At 55.1% G+C, this 20000-nt stretch overlaps 1 protein-coding gene across 3 annotated transcripts in view; it reads left to right on the forward strand.

The window, feature by feature from the left end:
- The window catches only part of LOC140410107 (cell cycle checkpoint control protein RAD9A-like), a 52438-nt gene extending 36266 nt beyond the window's left edge, over positions 1-16172 (forward strand). The window contains exons 5-11 of one of the 3 annotated variants that reach the window (XM_072498046.1): positions 856-955; positions 1169-1275; positions 4107-4213; positions 4331-4395; positions 5420-5524; positions 10715-10967; positions 15905-16172. In XM_072498046.1, the coding sequence (XP_072354147.1) occupies positions 856-955; positions 1169-1275; positions 4107-4213; positions 4331-4395; positions 5420-5524; positions 10715-10967; positions 15905-16018 (851 nt within the window). In that variant the 3' untranslated portion in view covers positions 16019-16172. The remainder of the gene's footprint in view (positions 1-855; positions 956-1168; positions 1276-4106; positions 4214-4330; positions 4396-5419; positions 5525-10714; positions 10968-15904) is intronic. The other 2 variants (XM_072498048.1, XM_072498049.1) reach the window with 2 other exon arrangements.
- Positions 16173-20000: the final 3828 nt, after the last annotated feature.

Below are 20000 nucleotides of genomic sequence, written 5' to 3' on the forward strand. Positions count from 1 at the left end.
AGATGGGGGCGACTCTGCGAGGCTGTTTCCTCTTCCCCCGGGGCCCCCCCTCCGAATCCGCAAGGCGGGAGACGCGTCCTGGCGAGAGGGTGGCGGCCATTTTGGACCGCCATTTTGGACCGCTCTGCTCAGGCGGGGACCCTCAGCGGCGGGCCGGGTGCAGACCGCGATCGGGAGATTTGCGGGCGTTGAGGGAATTCGCGGACATGGGGGCGCGGAGAGGGCAGGAAAGTGGGATTAACATCCCCCCCGCCTGCCCCCTTTGCTTTAACTCTGGTGCGGCCGCATTTGGAGTATTGCGTGCAATTCTGGTCGCCGCATTCTAGGAAGGATGTGGAAGCATTGGAAAGGGTGCAGAGGAGATTTACCAGGATGGTGCCTGGTATGGAGGGAAGATCTTATGAGGAAAGGCTGAGGGACTTGAGGCTGTTTTCGTTAGAGAGAAGAAGGTTAAGAGGTGACTTAATTGAGGCATACAAGATGATCAGAGGATTAGATAGGGTGGACAGTGAGAGCCTTTTTCCTCGGATGGTGATGTCTAGCACGAGGGGACATAGCTGTAAATTGAGGGGAGATAGATATAGGAGAGATGTCAGAGGTAGATTCTTTACTCAGAGAGTAGTAAGGGCGTGGAATGCCCTACCTGCAACAGTAGTGGACTCGCCAACACTAAGGGCATTCAAATGGTCATTGGATAGACATAGGGACGATCAGGGAATAGTGTAGATGGGCTTTAGAGTGGTTTCACAGGTCGGCGCAACATCGAGGGCTGAAGGGCCTGTACTGCGCTGTAATGTTCTATTTTTCTATTAACTGCCTGCTGTCCCCCCCCCAACCCCCTCCCTCCCCTCACAGGAATTACGAAAACGCACAACCTATCGTTCCAGGACTGCGAGACGCTGCAGGCCATCTACACAAAGGAGGCCTGCCCCAACACATTGCGAGCGCAGCCCAAGTGAGTGTCCGTATGTGGCGGGGGGGGAGGGGGTCTTGTGCGACCTGCCCTCCGTTGCGGGCGCACGGCTGCGGCTCGAGGGTTTGGGAAGGGGGGGGGGGGAGGGAGGGGGGCAGTGCTGTTGGGGGAGGGCAGCGGGTGGAGCTGTCCGCTGGGTCAGATTCTGGCCCTGCCGCTCCCGCCGCTCACTACCTCTGCTTCCGCCGTTGCTAGGTTACTGGCGGACACGGTGATCCATTTCCCGACCACCCTGGAGGAGGTGACGCTCGATTGCAAGTCTCACAGGGTGACCTTCAGGAATTACATTGAACCCGATTCAGGTGAGGACCCATTGCTGTGGCAACGTGTAACTGTCCAGAGTCACTGTTTACTCAGGGTGAGGATCACTCACTGTGTAACTGTACAGAGTCACTGTTTATTCAGGGTGAGGATCACTCACTGTGTAACTGTACAGAGTCACTGTTTATTCAGCAGGGAGAGGATCACTCACTGTGTAACTGTACAGAGTCACTGTTTATTCAGCAGGGTGAGGATCACTCACTGTGTAACTGTACAGAGTCACTGTTTATTCAGGGTGAGGGTCACTCACTGTGTAACTGTACAGTCACTGTTTATTCAGCAGGGTGAGGATCACTCACTGTGTAACTGTACAGAGTCAGTGTTTATTCAGCAGGGTGAGGATCACTCACTGTGTAACTGTACAGAGTCACAGTTTATTCAGGGTGAGGATCACTCACTGTGTAACTGTACAGAGTCACTGTTTATTCAGGGTGAGGATATTTCACTGTGTAACTGTACAGAGTCACTGTTTATTCAGCAGGGTGAGGATCACTCACTGTGTAACTGTACAGAGTCACTGTTTATTCAGCAGGGTGAGGATCACTCACTGTGTAACTGTGCAGAGTCACTGTTTATTCAGCAGGGTGAGGATCACTCACTGTGTAACTGTACAGAGTCACTGTTTATTCAGCAGGGTGAGGATCACTCACTGTGTAACTGTACAGAGTCACTGTTTACTCAGGGTGAGGATCACTCACTGTGTAACTGTACAGAGTCACTGTTTATTCAGGGTGAGGATCACTCACTGTGTCACTGTACAGAGTCACTGTTCATTCAGGGTGAGGGTCACTCACTGTGTAACTGTACAGTCACTGTTTATTCAGCAGGGTGAGGATCACTCACTGTGTAACTGTACAGAGTCACTGTTTATTCAGGGTGAGGATCACTCACTGTGTAACTGTACAGAGTCACTGTTTATTCAGGGTGAGGATCACTCACTGTGTAACTGTACAGAGTCACTGTTTATTCAGGGTGAGGATCACTCACTGTGTAACTGTATAGAGTCACTGTTTATTCAGGTTGAGGATCACTCACTGTGTAACTGTACAGAGTCACTGTTTATTCAGGGTGAGGATCACTCACTGTGTAACTGTACAGTCACTGTTTATTCAGGGTGAGGATCACTCACTGTGTAACTGTACAGTCACTGTTTATTCAGCAGGGTGAGGATCACTCACTGTGTAACTGTACAGAGTCACAGTTTATTCAGGGTGAGGATCACTCACTGTGTAACTGTACAGAGTCACTGTTTACTCAGCAGGGTGAGGGTCACTCACTGTGTTACTGTACAGAGTCACTGTTTATTCAGGGTGAGGGTCACTCACTGTGTCACTGTACAGTCACTGTTTATTCAGCAGGGTGAGGATCACTCACTGTGTAACTGTACAGAGTCACTGTTTATTCAGCAGGGTGAGGATCACTCACTGTGTAACTGTACAGAGTCAGTGTTTATTCAGCAGGGTGAGGATCACTCACTGTGTAACTGTCCAGAGTCACTGTTTATTCAGCAGGGTGAGGATCACTCACTGTGTAACTGTACAGAGTCACTGTTTATTCAGGGTGAGGATCACTCACTGTGTAACTGTACAGAGTCACTGTTTATTCAGCAGGGTGAGGATCACTCACTGTGTAACTGTACAGAGTCACTGTTTATTCAGGGTGAGGATCACTCACTGTGTAACTGTACAGAGTCACTGTTTATTCAGGGTGAGGATCACTCACTGTGTAACTGTCCAGAGTCACTGTTTATTCAGCAGGGTGAGGATCACTCACTGTGTAACTGTACAGAGTCACTGTTTATTCAGGGTGAGGATCACTCACTGTGTAACTGTACAGAGTCACTGTTTATTCAGGGTGAGGATCACTCACTGTGTAACTGTACAGAGTCACTGTGTATTCAGCAGGGTGAGGATCACTCACTGTGTAACTGTACAGAGTCACTGTTTATTCAGAGTGAGGATCACTCACTGTGTAACTGTACAGAGTCACTGTTTATTCAGCAGGGTGAGGATCACTCACTGTGTAACTGTACAGTGTCACTGTTTATTCAGGGTGAGGATCACTCACTGTTACTGTACAGAGTCACTGTTTATTCAGCAGGGTGAGGATCACTCACTGTGTAACTGTACAGAGTCACTGTTTATTCAGCAGGGTGAGGATCACTCACTGTGTAACTGTACAGAGTCACTGTTTATTCAGGGTGAGAATCACTCACTGTGTAACTGTACAGAGTCACTGTTTATTCAGCAGGGTGAGGATCACTCACTGTGTAACTGTACAGTGTCACTGTTTATTCAGCAGGGTGAGGATCACTCACTGTGTAACTGTACAGAGTCACTGTTTATTCAGGGTGAGGATCACTCACTGTGTAACTGTACAGAGTCACTGTTTATTCAGCAGGGTGAGGATCACTCACTGTGTAACTGTACAGAGTCACTGTTTATTCAGGATGAGGATCACTCACTGTGTAACTGTACAGAGTCACTGTTTATTCAGGGTGAGGATCACTCACTGTGTAACTGTACAGAGTCACTGTTTATTCAGAGTGAGGATCACTCACTGTGTAACTGTACAGAGTCACTGTTTATTCAGCAGGGTGAGGATCACTCACTGTGTAACTGTACAGAGTCACTGTTTATTCAGGGTGAGGATCACTCACTGTGTAACTGTACAGAGTCACTGTTTATTCAGCAGGGTGAGGATCACTCACTGTGTAACTGTACAGAGTCACTGTTTATTCAGGGTGAGGATCTCTCACTGATCTGGAATCCTGTATCTCGGCTCTGGGCTGATTTCTCCTTCCTCTTCCCAGATCCCAAGAAGACGATGCTGACAGAGTTGGCCCTGACTGTGCAGGAATTTGATGAGTTTTGCATTGAGGAGGAGTGTGAGATAACGTTCTGCCTGAAGGAGCTGAGGGTAAGGAAGCCCGGGACCCGCACCCGGCCGCGTGCTCAGTTCCAATGGTACTCTGGCGGGTGGCTGCACCGATAGAGTGTTCCCCGCTTCCAATCTGTTTGTCCTTTTCCTCCGCAGGGCCTGTTGGGATTTGCTGAGTCCTCGGGGCTCCCTCTGACGGTCCACTTCAAGGGTCCCGGCAGGTATGTCCAGCAGCGGAAGTGTCCGCTCTCGCTCTCCTGGCGCTTGCCTTGCCTTTCAATCTTCGCCATCGTAGGTTCTCCACACCTCACTCCTCCTCGCTCCTCACTATCTCACCTCCCTGTCGCCATAGACCCTCCATTCATCTACCACTCCCTCCTTCACCCCCTCCCTCCGCTGCACCTTTCCTACGCCTCCCCTCCCCATTGAACCATGGAATTCTGACAGTACTGAAGGAGGCCATTCGGCCCATCGAGTCTGCACCGACCCACTTAAGCCCTCACTTCCACCCTATCCCCGTCACCCAATATCCCCTCTTAACCTTTTTTGGACACTAAGGGCAATTTATCACGGCCAATCCACCTAACCTGCACATCTTTGGACTACGGGAGGAAACCGGAGCACCCGGAGGAAACCCACGCAGACACGGGGAGAACGTGCAGACTCCGCACAGACAGTGACCCAGCGGGGAATCGAACTTGGGACCCTGGCGCTGCGAAGGAACTGTGCTATCCACTGTGCTACCGTGCCACCCCTCTCCTACGCACTCTTACTTCTTCCCCCTCTCCCTCTCCACCCTCCCTCCCCTCCTCCATCACTTCCCCCCCCCCTCCTCCCTCCGTCCCTTCTCCTCTCTCCCGTCCTCCATCTCCCTCTCCTCCCCCGTCCCTCTCTCCCCCTCCCTCTCTCCCTCCCTCCCCCTCTCCTCTCTCCCCCCCCCCTTCTCCCCCTCCATTCCTCCCCTCCCTTGCTGTCGCGCTCTCCCTATCCAAAGTGATGGGCCTAGAACGATGCGTCATTTATGTGAGAGGCGGAGGCGAGGGGGGGTGGCGGGGGGGGGGGGTGGGGGGGTGTTTTATCTGGCGGTTTGGTCCGGGGGCGCAGCCGGGGGAGCGATGGGTGGGGCGAGACTGGGGCGGGGTTGGGGGGGAGGAGCCAGAGGGGCGGGGGAGGGCCGCGGGGGTGGTGGTGGGAGGGGGGGGCATTCCTCGGGACAATTTTAACACTACCTCTGACCTTTAACAGCCCAGCGATCTTCAGCCTGCAAGAGGCCGTTCTCGAGGTGAACTTCGTTCTGGCGACGCTGGCTGACGCCGACTCGCAGGCCTCACTGCAGGCCCCGGCCGCCAGGTACGTCTGAGCTCGGCAACTGTCAGTCACAGGGCGGAATGTGCTGGAAAAACCCCAGCTCCTCCGGCAGCCTCGAGGCCCCATTCAGCCCCTTCTCCAGCCCGTGACACAGGAACAGGAGGAGGCCCCATTCAGCCTCTTCTCCAGCCTGTTACACAGGAACAGGAGGAGGCCCCATTCAGCCCCTTCTCCAGCCCGTTACACAGGAACAGGAGGTGGCCCCATTCAGCCGCTTCTCCAGCCTGTTACACAGGAACAGGAGGAGGCCCCATTCAGCCCCTTCTCCAGCCTGTTACACAGGAACAGGAGGAGGCCCCATTCAGCCCCTTCTCCAGCCCGTTACACAGGAACAGGAGGAGGCCCCATTCAGCCCCTTCTCCGGCCTGTTACACAGGAACAGGAGGAGGCCCCATTCAGCCCCTTCTCCAGACTGTTACACAGGAATAGGAGGAGGCCCCATTCAGCTCCTTCTCCAGTCTGTTACCCAGGAACAGGAGGAGGCCCCATTCAGCCCCTTCTCCAGCCTGTTACACAGGAACAGGAGGCCCCATTCAGCCCCTTCGCCAGCCTGTTACACGGGAAGAGGAGGAGGCCCCATTCAGCCCCTTCTCCAGCCAGTTACACAGGAACAGGAGGAGGCCCCATTCAGCCCCTTTCCAGCCTGTTACACAGGAACAGGAGGACGCCCCATTCAGCCCCTTCTCCAGCCTGTTACACAGGAACAGGAGGAGGCCCCATTCAGCCCCTTCTCCAGCCTGTTGCACAGGAACAGGAGGAGGCCCCATTCAGCCCCTTCTACAGCCCGTTACACAAGAACAGGAGGAGGCCCCATTCAGCCCCTTCAACAGCCTGTTACACAGGAACAGGAGGAGGCCCCATTCAGCCCCTTCTCCAGCCTGTTACACAGGAACAGGAAGAGGCCCCATTTAGCCCCTTCTCCAGCCCGTTACACAGGAACAGGAGGCCCCATTCAGCCCCTTCTCCAGCCTGTTACACAGGAACAGGAGTACCCATTCAGCCTCTTCTCCAGCCTGTTACACAGGAACAGGAGGTGGCCCCATTCAGCCCCTTCTCCAGCCTGTTACACAGGAACAGGAGGAGGCCCCATTCAGCCCCTTCCCCAGCCTGTTACCCAGGAACAGGAGGAGGCCCCATTCAGCCCCTTCTCCAGCCTGTTACACAGGAACAGGAGGAGGCCCCATTCAGCCCCTTCTCCAGCCCGTTACACAGGAACAGGAGGAGGCCCCATTCAGCCCCTTCTCCAGCCCGTTACACAGGAACAGGAGGAGGCCCCATTCAGCCCCTTCTCCAGCCTGTTACACAGGAACAGGAGGCCCCATTCAGCCCCTTCTCCAGCCTGTTACACGGGAAGAGGGGGAGGCCCCATTCAGCCGCTTCTCCAGCCAGTTACACAGGAACAGGAGGAGGCCCCATTCAGCCCCTTCTCCAGCCTGTTACACAGGAACAGGAGGAGGCCCCATTCAGCCCCTTCTCCAGCCTGTGACACAGCAACAGGAGGAGGCCCCATTCAGCCCCTTCTCCAGCCAGTTACACAGGAACAGGAGGAGGCCCCATTCAGCCCCTTTCCAGCCTGTTACACAGGAACAGGAGGACGCCCCATTCAGCCCCTTCTCCAGCCCGTTACACAGGAACAGGAGGCCCCATTCAGCCCCTTCTCCAGCCCGTTACACAGGAACAGGAGGAGGCCCCATTCAGCCCCCTCTCCAGCCTGTTACACAGGAACAGGAGGCCCCATTCAGCCCCTTCTCCAGCCCGTTACACAGGAACAGGAGGTGGCCCCATTCAGCCCCTTCTCCAGCCTGTTACACAGGAACAGGAGGAGGCCCCATTCAGCCCCTTCCCCAGCCTGTTACCCAGGAACAGGAGGAGGCCCCATTCAGCCCCTTCTCCAGCCTGTTACACAGGAACAGGAGGCCCCATTCAGCCCCTTCTCCAGCCTGTTACACAGGAAGAGGGGGAGGCCCCATTAAGCCGCTTCTCCAGCCAGTTACACAGGAACAGGAGGAGGCCCCATTCAGCCCCTTCTCCAGCCTGTTACACAGGAACAGGAGGAGGCCCCATTCAGCCCCTTCTCCAGCCCGTTACACAGGAACAGGAGGAGGCCCCATTCAGCCCCTTCTCCAGCCTGTTACTCAGGAACAGGAGGAGGCCCCATTCAGCCCCTTCTCCAGCCTGTTACACAGGAACAGGAGGAGGCCCCATTCAGCCCCTTCACCAGCCTGTTACACAGGAACAGGAGGAGGCCCCATTCAGCCCCTTCTCCAGCCCGTTACACAGGAACAGGAGGAGGCCCCATTCAGCCCCTTCTCCAGCCTGTTACACAGGAACAGGAGGAGGCCCCATTCAGCCCCTTCCCCAGCCTGTTACACAGTAACAGAAGGAGGCCCCATTTAGTCCCATTCAGAGAGAGAGGGGACTGAGAGACACCAGTCAGTGTGCAGATATCTCCCTGAGAGAGAGAGGGGACTGAGAGACACCAGTCAGTGTACAGATATCTCCCTGAGAGAGAGGACTGAGAGACACCAGTCAGTGTACAGATATCTCCGTGAGATAGAGAGGGGACTGAGAGACACCAGTCAGTGTACAGATATCTCCCTGAGAGAGAGGACTGAGAGACACCAGTCAGTGTACAGATATCTCCCTGAGAGAGAGAGAGGACTGAGAGACACCAGTCAGTGTACAGATATCTCCCCGAGAGAGAGAGGGGACTGAGAGACACCAGTCAGTGTACAGATATCTCCCTGAGAGAGAGAGAGGACTGAGAGACACCAGTCAGTGTACAGATATCTCCCCGAGAGAGAGAGGGGACTGAGAGACACCAGTCAGTGTACAGATATCTCCCTGAGAGAGAGAGAGGACTGAGAGACACCAGTCAGTGTACAGATATCTCCCTGAGAGAGAGAGGGGACTGAGAGACACCAGTCAGTGTACAGATATCTCCCTGAGAGAGAGAGGGGACTGAGAGACACCAGTCAGTGTACAGATACCTCCCTGAGAGAGAGAGGGGACTGAGAGATGCCAGTCAGTGTACAGACATCTCCCTGAGAGAGAGGGGACTGAGAGACACCAGTCAGTGTACAGATATCTCCCTGAGAGAGAGGGGACTGAGAGATACCAGTCAGTGTACAGATATCTCCCTGAGAGAGAGAGGGGACTGAGAGACACCAGTCAGTGTACAGATATCTCCCTGAGAGAGGGGGGACTGAGAGACACCAGTCAGTGTACAGATATCTCCCTGAGAGAGAGAGAGGGGACTGAGAGACACCAGTCAGTGTACAGATATCTCCCTGAGAGAGGGGACTGAGAGACACCAGTCAGTGTACAGATATCTCCCTGAGAGAGAGAGGGGACTGAGAGACACCAGTCAGTGTACAGATATCTCCCTGAGAGAGAGAGGACTGAGAGACACCAGTCAGTGTACAGACATCTCCCTGAGAGAGAGAGGGGACTGAGAGACACCAGTCAGTGCTCAGATATCTCCCTGAGAGAGAGAGGGGACAGAGCGACACCAGTCAGTGTACAGATATCTCCCTGAGAGAGAGGGGGGACTGAGAGACACCAGTAGGTGCACAGATATCTCTCTGAGAGAGAGAGGGGAAAGAGTGACACCAGGCAGTGTACAGATATCTCCCTGAGAGAGAGGGGGGACTGAGAAACACCAGTCAGTGCACAGATATCTCCCTGAGAGAGAGAGGACTGAGAGACACCAGTCAGTGTACAGATATCTCCCTGAGAGAGAGGGGACTGAGAGATACCAGTCAGTGTACAGATATCTCCCTGAGAGAGAGAGGGGACTGAAAGACACCAGTCAGTGTACAGATATCTCCCTGAGAGAGGGGGGACTGAGAGACACCAGTCAGTGTACAGATATCTCCCTGAGAGAGAGAGAGGGGACTGAGAGACACCAGTCAGTGTACAGATATCTCCCTGAGAGAGGGGACTGAGAGACACCAGTCAGTGTACAGATATCTCCCTGAGAGAGAGAGGGGACTGAGAGACACCAGTCAGTGTACAGATATCTCCCTGAGAGAGAGAGGACTGAGAGACACCAGTCAGTGTACAGATATCTCCCTGAGAGAGAGAGAGAGAGGACTGAGAGACACCAGTCAGTGTACAGACATCTCCCTGAGAGAGAGAGGGGACTGAGAGACACCAGTCAGTGCTCAGATATCTCCCTGAGAGAGAGAGGGGACAGAGCGACACCAGTCAGTGTACAGATATCTCCCTGAGAGAGAGGGGGGACTGAGAGACACCAGTAGGTGCACAGATATCTCCCTGAGAGAGGGGAAAGAGTGACACCAGTCAGTGTACAGACATCTCCCTGAGAGAGAGAGGGGACTGAGAGACACCAGTCAGTGTACAGATATCTCCCTGAGAGAGAGAGGACTGAGAGACACCAGTCAGTGTACAGATATCTCCCTGAGAGAGAGAGGGGACTGAGAGACACTAGTCAGTGTACAGATATCTCCCTGAGAGAGAGAGAGGACTGAGAGACACCAGTCAGTGTACAGATATCTCCCTGAGAGAGAGAGGGGACTGAGAGACACCAGTCAGTGTACAGATATCTCCCTGAGAGAGAGAGGACTGAGAGACACCAGTCAGTGTACAGACATCTCCCTGAGAGAGAGAGGGGACTGAGAGACACCAGTCAGTGCTCAGATATCTCCCTGAGAGAGAGAGGGGACAGAGCGACACCAGTCAGTGTACAGATATCTCCCTGAGAGAGAGGGGGGACTGAGAGACACCAGTAGGTGTACAGATATCTCCCTGAGAGAGAGCGGGGACTGAGAGACACCAGTCAGTGTACAGATATCTCCCTGAGAGAGAGAGAGGACTGAGAGACACCAGTCAGTGTACAGATATCTCCCTGAGAGAGAGGGGACTGAGAGACACCAGTCAGTGTACAGATATCTCCCTGAGGGAGAGGGGACTGAGAGACACCAGTCAGTGTACAGATATCTCCCTGAGAGAGAGAAGGGGGACTGAGAGACACCAGTCAGTGTACAGATATCTCCCTGAGAGAGAGGGGACTGAGAGACACCAGTCGGTGTACAGATATCTCCCTGAGAGAGAGAGTGGGGACTGAGAGACACCAGTCGGTGTACAGCTGACGGTTTAGACAGTGCTACAGCTGCTTGCTGACAGTAACGCTGATCACTTTATGCTCAGGGATCACCCAGGGACCAATCGAATTGACGACGACTTCATGAGTGAGGAGATTGACTCTTATATGATCGCCATGGAGACCACGGCGATGGAGGAAATGCTGGCTGTTGGCAGTAAGGTCACAGTGGAGGTCCCTGTTCGGAGTCCAACTTTCCCACTCGCTCACCTGGCTAAGCGGCCCCTTGCGGACGAGGAGGCGACGCAGGTTGAGGAGGAGGACGATCCAGAGATACCCGCAACTCCGCCTCACAAGAAGGTAATTGGCTGACGGAGCCCCGCACTGTCAGAGGGTCAGTACTGAGGGAGTGCCGCACTGTCAGAGGGTCAGTACTGAGGGAGTGCTGCACTGTCAGAGGGTCAGTACTGAGGGAGTACTGCACTGTCAGAGGGTCAGTACTGAGGGAGTGCCGCACTGTCAGAGGGTCAGTACTGAGGGAGTGCCGCACTGTCAGAGGGTCAGTACTGAGGGAGTGCCGCACTGTCAGAGGGTCAGTACTGAGGGAGTGCCGCACTGTAAGAGGGTCAGTACTGAGGGAGTGCCGCACTGTCAGAGGGTCAGTACTGAGGGAGAGCCGCACTGTCAGAGGGTCAGTACTGAGGGAGTGCCGCACTGTCAGAGGGTCAGTACTGAGGGAGAGCCGCACTGTCAGAGGGTCAGTACTGAGGGAGAGCCGCACTGTCAGAGGGTCAGTACTGAGGGAGAGCCGCACTGTCAGAGGGTCAGTACTGAGGGAGAGCCGCACTGTCAGAGGGTCAGTACTGAGGGAGAGCCGCACTGTCAGAGGGTCAGTACTGAGGGAGAGCCGCACTGTCAGAGGGTCAGTACTGAGGGAGTGCCGCACTGTCAGAGGGTCAGTACTGAGGGAGAGCCGCATTGTCAGAGGGTCAGTACTGAGGGAGAGCCGCACTGTCAGAGGATCCGTACTGAGGGAGTGCCGCACTGTCAGAGGGTCAGTACTGAGGGAGAGCCGCACTGTCAGAGGGTCAGTACTGAGGGAGTGCCGCACTGTCAGAGGGTCAGTACTGAGGGAGTGCTGCACTGTCAGAGAGTCAGTACTGAGGGGGTGCCGCACTGTCAGAGGGTCAGTACTGAGGGAGTGCCGTACTGTCAGAGGGTCAGTACTGAGGGAGTGCCGCACTGTCAGAGGGTCAGTACTGAGGGAGTGCCGCACTGTCAGAGGGTCAGTACTGAGGGAGTGCTGCACTGTCAGAGGGTCAGTACTGAGGGAGTGCTGCACTGTCAGGGAGTCAGTACTGAGGGAGTGCTGCACTGTTAGAGAGTCAGTACTGAGGGAGTGCTGCACTGTCAGAGGGTCAGTACTGAGGGAGCGCCGCACTGTCAGAGGGTCAGTACTGAGGGAGTGACGCACTGTCAGAGAGTCAGTACTGAGGGAGTGCTGCACTGTCAGAGGGTCAGTACTGAGGGAGCGCCGCACTGTCAGAGGGTCAGTACTGAGGGAGTGACGCACTGTCAGAGAGTCAGTACTGAGGGAGTGCCGCACTGTCAGAGGGTCAGTACTGAGGGAGTGCTGCACTGTCAGAGGGTCAGTACTGAGGGAGTGCTGCACTGTCAGAGGGTCAGTACTGAGGGAGTGCCGCACTGTCAGAGGGTCAGTACTGAGGGAGTGCTGTACTGTCAGAGGGTCAGTATTGAGGGAGTGCCGCACTGTCAGAGGGTCAGTACTGAGGGAGTGCCGCACTGTCAGAGTGTCAGTACTGAGGGAGCGCTGCACTGTCAGAGGGTCAGTACTGAGGGAGTGCCGCACTGTCAGAGGGTCAGTACTGAGGGAGTGCCGCACTGTCAGAGGGTCAGTACAGAGGGAGTGCCGCACTGTCAGAGGGTCAGTACTGAGGGAGTGCTGCACTGTCAGTGGGTCAGTACTGAGGGAGTGCCGCACTGTCAGAGGGTCAGTACTGAGGGAGAGCCGCACTGTCAGAGGATCCGTACTGAGGGAGTGCCGCACTGTCAGAGGGTCAGTACTGAGGGTGTGCCGCATTGTCAGAGGGTCAGTACTGAGGGAGAGCCGCACTGTCAGAGGGTCAGTACTGAGGGAGTGCCGCACTGTCAGAGGGTCAGTACTGAGGGAGTGCCGCACTGTCAGAGAGTCAGTACTGAGGGGGTGCCGCACTGTCAGAGGGTCAGTACTGAGGGAGTGCCGCACTGTCAGAGGGTCAGTACTGAGGGAGTGCCGCACTGTCAGAGGGTCAGTACTGAGGGAGTGCCGCACTGTCAGAGGGTCAGTACTGAGGGAGTGCTGCACTGTCAGAGGGTCAGTACTGAGGGAGTGCTGCACTGTCAGGGAGTCAGTACTGAGGGAGTGCTGCACTGTCAGAGGGTCAGTACTGAGGGAGCGCCGCACTGTCAGAGGGTCAGTACTGAGGGAGTGACGCACAGTCAGAGAGTCAGTACTGAGGGAGTGCTGCACTGTCAGAGGGTCAGTACTGAGGGAGCGCCGCACTGTCAGAGGGTCAGTACTGAGGGAGTGACGCACTGTCAGAGAGTCAGTACTGAGGGAGTGCCGCACTGTCAGAGGGTCAGTACTGAGGGAGTGCTGCACTGTCAGAGGGTCAGTACTGAGGGAGTGCTGCACTGTCAGAGGGTCAGTACTGAGGGAGTGCCGCACTGTCAGAGGGTCAGTACTGAGGGAGTGCTGCACTGTCAGAGGGTCAGTACTGAGGGAGTGCCGCACTGTCAGAGGGTCAGTACTGAGGGAGTGCTGCACTGTCAGAGGGTCAGTACTGAGGGAGTGCCGCACTGTCAGAGGGTCAGTACTGAGGGAGCGCCGCACTGTCAGAGGGTCAGTACTGAGGGAGTGCTGCACTGTCAGAGGGTCAGTCCTGAGGGAGTGCTGCACTGTCAGAGGGTCAGTACTGAGGGAGTGCCGCACTGTCAGAGGGTCAGTACTGAGGGAGTGCCGCACTGTCAGAGGGTCAATACTGAGGGAGTGCTGCACTGTCAGAGGGTCAGTACTGAGGGAGTGCCGCACTGTCAGAGGGTCAGTACTGAGGGAGTGCTGCACTGTCAGAGGGTCAGTCCTGAGGGAGTGCTGCACTGTCAGAGGGTCAGTACTGAGGGAGTGCCGCACTGTCAGAGGGTCAGTACTGAGGGAGTGCCGCACTGTCAGAGGGTCAGTCCTGAGGGAGTGCTGCACTGTCAGAGGGTCAGTCCTGAGGGAGTGCTGCACTGTCAGAGGGTCAGTACTGAGGGAGTGCTGCACTGTCAGAGGGTCAGTACTGAGGGAGTGCCGCACTGTCAGAGGGTCAGTACTGAGGGAGTGCCGCACTGTCAGAGGGTCAGTACTGAGGGAGCGCTGCACTGTCAGAGGGTCAGTCCTGAGGGAGTGCTGCACTGTCAGAGGGTCAGTACTGAGGGAGTGCTGCACTGTCAGAGGGTCAGTACTGAGGGAGTGCCGCACTGTCAGAGGGTCAGTACTGAGGGAGCGCTGCACTGTCAGAGGGTCAGTCCTGAGGGAGTGCAGCACTGTCAGAGGGTCAGTACTGAGGGAGTGCTGCACTGTCAGAGGGTAAGTACTGAGGAAGTGCCGCACTGTCAGAGGGTCAGTACTGAGGGAATGCCGCACTGTCAGAGCGTCAGTACTGAGGGAGTGCTGCACTGTCAGAGTGTCAGTACTGAGGGAGTGCCGCACTGTCAGAGGGTCAGTACTGAGGGAGTGCCGCACTGTCAGAGGGTCAGTACTGAGGGAGTGCCGCACTGTCAGAGGGTCAGTACTGAGGGAGTGCTGCACTGTCAGAGGGTCAGTACTGAGGGAGTGCTGCACTGTCAGAGGGTCAGTACTGAGGGAGTGCTGCATTGTCAGAGGGTCAGTACTGAGGGAGTGCCGCACTGTCAGAGGGTCAGTACTGAGGGAGTGCTGCACTGTCAGAGGGTCAGTACTGAGGGAGTGCTGCACTGTCACAGGGTCAGTACAGGGGGAGTGCCGCACTGTCAGAGGGTCAGTACTGAGGGAGTGCTGCACTGTCAGAGGGTCAGTACTGAGGGAGTGCTGCACTGTCAGAGGGTCAGTACTGAGGGAGTGCTGCACTGTCAGAGGGTCAGTACTGAGGGAGTGCTGCACTGTCAGAGGGTCAGTACTGAGGGAGTGCCGCACTGTCAGAGGGTCAGTACTGAGGGAGATTCAATAGGGACTCTCGAAAGTATGGTTTGTAGAGAGAGATGAAGGGGAAACATTTACACCGATACGGGGAAGAGGTAGTTTGGGATTAGTTCGATCGATATCTCAATGAGCTGTGTGTGAGTGCGTGAGTCCGATTCACGCTCTGTATCATTCTGGGGGAGCTCGCAGTTTGTGAGGAGCGCGGGGACTGTGTGGCCGTCAGAAAAAATATATTAATTCGATGCGTATTTTTCCCAATCTCTCCACCGACTTCCCCCGCTCCCCCCCCTCCTCTCTCCCCGACACCCCCTCCTCTCCCCGACATCCCCTCCTCTCCCCGACACCCCCTCCTCTCCCCGACACCCCCTCCTCTCCCCGACACCCCCTCCTCTCTCCCCGACACCCCCTCCTCTCTCCCCGACACCCCCTCCTCTCCCCGACACCCCCTACTCTCCCCGACAACCCCTCCTCTCCCCGACAACCCCTCCTCTCCCCGACACCCCCTCCTCTCCCCGACACCCCCTCCTCTCTCCCCGACACCCCCTCCTCTCTCCCCGACACCCCCTCCTCTCCCCGACACCCCCTCCTCTCCCCGACACCCCCTCCTCTCTCCCCGACACCCCCTCCTCTCTCCCCGACACCCCCTCCTCTCTCCCCGACACCCCCTCCTCTCTCCCCGACACCCCCTCCTCTCTCCCCGACACCCCCTCCTCTCCCCGACACCCCCTCCTCTCCCCGACACCCCCTCCTCTCCCCGACACCCCCTCCTCTCTCCCCGACACCCCCTCCTCTCCCCGACACCCCCTCCTCTCCCCGACACCCCCTCCTCTCTCCCCGACACCCCCTCCTCTCTCCCCGACACCCCCTCCTCTCTCCCCGACACCCCCTCCTCTCCCCGACACCCCCTCCTCTCCCCGACACCCCCTCCTCTCTCCCCGACACCCCCTCCTCTCCCCGACACCCCCTCCTCTCCCCGACACCCCCTCCTCTCCCCGACACCCCCTCCTCTCCCCGACACCCCCTCCTCTCCCCGACACCCCCTCCTCTCCTTCCCTCCTCCCCGTCCCCCCCACTCCAGCAGTTCCGCTCGCTGTTCTTCGGCTCGCTGATGTCCCGCCCGGAAGCAGCCCGGACGTCGAACCCTGGCCACGAGGTGCTGGTGGAGGCGAGCGACAGCGACGGAGAGGTGTGAAGGAGGGGACGGTAGTTGTGCGGGCTGGGCCCCGTCCCGTCGGGCCCCAGGGCAGAGCAGCGGCCGACGGGAGCGGGAGGGTGGGTCGCTGAGACGCGGGGCTTGTGCCAGAGACTGTTGATATCGACAATAAAACATGATGGAAACGCAGAAAGGCTTGATGGAAAATCCCTCTTACTGCTTCTCTGTTCCCCCTCAGTGAGGCCCGCTGCTCACCCCCGCCCGTCACCGGGTGGGGCCTGGGGCGCCGCATGGTCTCCTCAATCTTCGGGAGTTTTGGTCAGCTCTTTGACTACGTGGGGCATTTTACGCAAGCCGAAATGCAGCTCACCGCACTGACCCACGCACGTACAGCGAATTGTGGACCTTTCTATCCACCAACCTCTTAACAGACTGCACACTCTGGGGCGCCTCTTAAACTGGGACAGTGGTCTATCGTAGCTTCAATAAACCCCACTGGCTTATCCTGTTTTTCCGAGTGTAGAAATTGGACTTCGGTCCCGGCTCTGGGTCACTGTCCGTGCGGAGTTTGCACATTCTCCCCGTGTCTGCGTGGGTTTCGCCCCCACAGCCCAAAGATGTGCCGGGGAGGTGGATTGGCCGCGCCGAATTGCCCCTTAATTGGAAAAAATGAATTGGGTACTCTAAATGCAAAGAAGAAAAGAGCCAGGACTTTACTTAAGCTGCCAACACTGCGACAACACGGAACCTACTTTATTACAATGAAAACTCTTGTCTTTCCTTAACTCCCTTCCTCCATCATCGCTTTCCTCTTTGCTCTGGGGCAAACTCTCCTCCACGTCGCCGACTAGGCCCCCTCTGCCTTGATCGCCTGTGAATCTCTCCTTTCCCCAGTTTCTATCCCTCACCCGTTGAAACCGATGTCGAAAACCACACTTTGCTTTATTTCACAATCATCGGCCATTCCTGCTGCCTCTCTAGCAGTTTTAACCCTTAGCTCTCCCGCATGAGTTCTCGCGACTGCGGGTAGCGAATCTTTAAATTCCTCCTAAATGATCGTTTCCCTAAGAGCGTCTCAAGATTGGCCTATTTTTTTTTTTAAATTTAGAGTACCCAATTCATTTTTTCCAATTAAGGGGCTATTTATCGTGGCCGATCCGCCTCCCCGGCACATCTTTGGGCTGTGGGGGCGGAACCCACGCGGACACGGGGAGAATGTGCAAACTCCACACGGACAGTGACCCAGGGCCGGGATCGAACCTGGGTCCTCGGCGCCGTGAGGCAGCAGTGCTAACCACTGCGCCGCCGTGCTGCCCGACGATTGGCCTATTTTTAATGCTCTTACCCAGAATTTGTTTAATTCTTTTGGAGTCGATATATGCCTGACCTTTCCTTAGATTTCTAAACTTCTGTCTGTGGCCTCCTGGCACTAGTTCATGTGCACTGAACATGGTTTTCCTCATCTCATCATAATCTCTCTATACCGACTCTGCTAGAGGTGTAAACACCCCACCAGATCGACGTACCAACTTTGTTTGAACCAACAATACTCACTTGGACTTTGGCCAATTCAATTGTTTAGCCACTTTCTCAAATGAGACGAAAAAGGCTTCCACATCTTTCTCACCAAATCTTGACAGTGCGTGAATATATGCAAACATATCCCTGCTGAGCCTTGAACTAGGAATCATTTCTTCTTCCGCTAGACCTTCCTCAACTTCTGCCTTTAACTCCCGTTTTCCTTTGAAGTCCTCTTCACAGTTCCAGCTCCGACATTCAATTCTCTTTCTCCTCATCCATTTCTTTCTTTGCTTTTCCTTTTGAAAAGCTCTCTCTTTTTTCTTTCCTTCCAATTTCCAATTTCTTCGCTTCTACTTGCAATTGAATTCTAGCTAATTCCAATGATTCAGGCTGTGTCTGTGGCAAATTTAAATGTTGAGCTATGGCTTGCACTATCTCTACTGGCCTCAGCCCGTTAGATCAGGTTACCTGCAGCGTCTCCGCCAAACCCAAACGTTGACGTGTAGCCTCCTTTTTGTAAACCACCCCGAGTAATCCCTTCCGCAGCCAGGAAAATATTGTCAACTGAAAGAGCCACCCAGAGTCGCTTCCTGTTTTATCTTCAAATCCTCAAAGAATACAATTGTTCCTCACACACTCAATGGGCGAGATTCTCCGCTCTCCGGAGTCTTAAGAGGAGCTGTGCTGTTTCCCGACTGGGAAAATCGGCGACGCATCCGCACTGACCCCGCGACCGGTGAGGGGCTAGCACGGAGCCACGAGAAACACCCGCAGAACACGAGAAGGATGGTGGGAGTCTCACCGGGTGCTGTGTCGGACAGGCGGAGGGCTGTAAAACTGCAGCCGTGCGTACCCGCACACACGGAGCAGGATAATCCCTGTGAGAGAGTCTGTACACACGGAGCAGGATAATCCCTGTGAGAGAGTCTGTACACACAGAGCAGGATAATCCCTGTGGGAGAGTCTGTACACACGGAGCAGGATAATCCCTGTGAGAGAGTCTGTACACACGGAGCAGGATAATCCCTGTGAGAGAGTCTGTACACACAGAGCAGGATAATCCCTTTGAGAGAGTCTGTACACACAGAGCGGGATAATCCCTGTGAGAGAGTCTGTACACACAGAGCGGGATAATCCCTGTGAGAGAGTCTGTACACACAGAGCAGGATAATCCCTGTGAGAGAGTCTGTACACACAGAGCAGGATAATCCCTGTGAGAGAGTCTGTACACACGGAGCAGGATAATCCCTGTGAGAGAGTCTGTACACACAGAGCAGGATAATCCCTGTGAGAGAGTCTGTACACACGGAGCAGGATGATCCCTGTGAGAGAGTCTGTACACACGGAGCAGGATAATCCCTGTGAGAGAGTCTGTACACACAGAGCAGGATAATCCCTGTGAGTCTGTACACACGGAGCAGGATAATCCCTGTGAGAGAGTCTGTACACACGGAGCAGGATAATCCCTGTGAGAGAGTCTGTACACACGGAGCAGGATAATCCCTGTGAGAGAGTCTGTACACACAGAGCAGGATAATCCCTGTGAGAGAGTCTGTACACACGGAGCAGGATAATCCCTGTGAGAGAGTCTGTACACACAGAGCAGGATAATCCCTGTGAGAGAGTCTGTACACACAGAGCAGGATAATCCCTGTGAGAGAGTCTGTACACACAGAGCAGGATAATCCCTGTGAGAGAGTCTGTACACACGGAGCAGGATAATCCCTGTGAGAGAGTCTGTACACACGGAGCAGGATAATCCCTGTGAGAGAGTCTGTACACACAGAGCAGGATAATCCCTGTGAGAGAGTCTGTACACACGGAGCAGGATAATCCCTGTGAGAGAGTCTGTACACACGGAGCAGGATAATCCCTGTGAGAGAGTCTGTACACACAGAGCAGGATAATCCCTGTGAGAGAGTCTGTACACACGGAGCAGGATAAACCCTGTGAGAGAGTCTGTACACACGGAGCAGGATAATCCCTGTGAGAGAGTCTGTACACACGGAGCAGGATAATCCCTGTGAGAGAGTCTGTACACACGGAGCAGGATAATCCCTGTGAGAGAGTCTGTACACACAGAGCAGGATAATCCCTGTGAGAGAGTCTGTACACACGGAGCAGGATAATCCCTGTGAGAGAGTCTGTACACACAGAGCAGGATAATCCCTGTGAGAGAGTCTGTACACACGGAGCGGGATAATCCCTGTGAGAGAGTCTGTACACACAGAGCAGGATAATCCCTGTGAGAGAGTCTGTACACACGGAGCAGGATAATCCCTGTGAGAGAGTCTGTACACACGGAGCAGGATAATCCCTGTGAGAGAGTCTGTACACACAGAGCAGGATAATCCCTGTGAGAGAGTCTGTACACACGGAGCAGGATAATCCCTGTGAGAGAGTCTGTACACACAGAGCAGGATAATCCCTGTGAGAGAGTCTGTACACACGGAGCGGGATAATCCCTGTGAGAGAGTCTGTACACACAGAGCAGGATAAT

Source organism: Scyliorhinus torazame, chromosome 4 (assembly GCF_047496885.1).
Source record: "Scyliorhinus torazame isolate Kashiwa2021f chromosome 4, sScyTor2.1, whole genome shotgun sequence".
Taxonomy (NCBI): domain Eukaryota; kingdom Metazoa; phylum Chordata; class Chondrichthyes; order Carcharhiniformes; family Scyliorhinidae; genus Scyliorhinus; species Scyliorhinus torazame.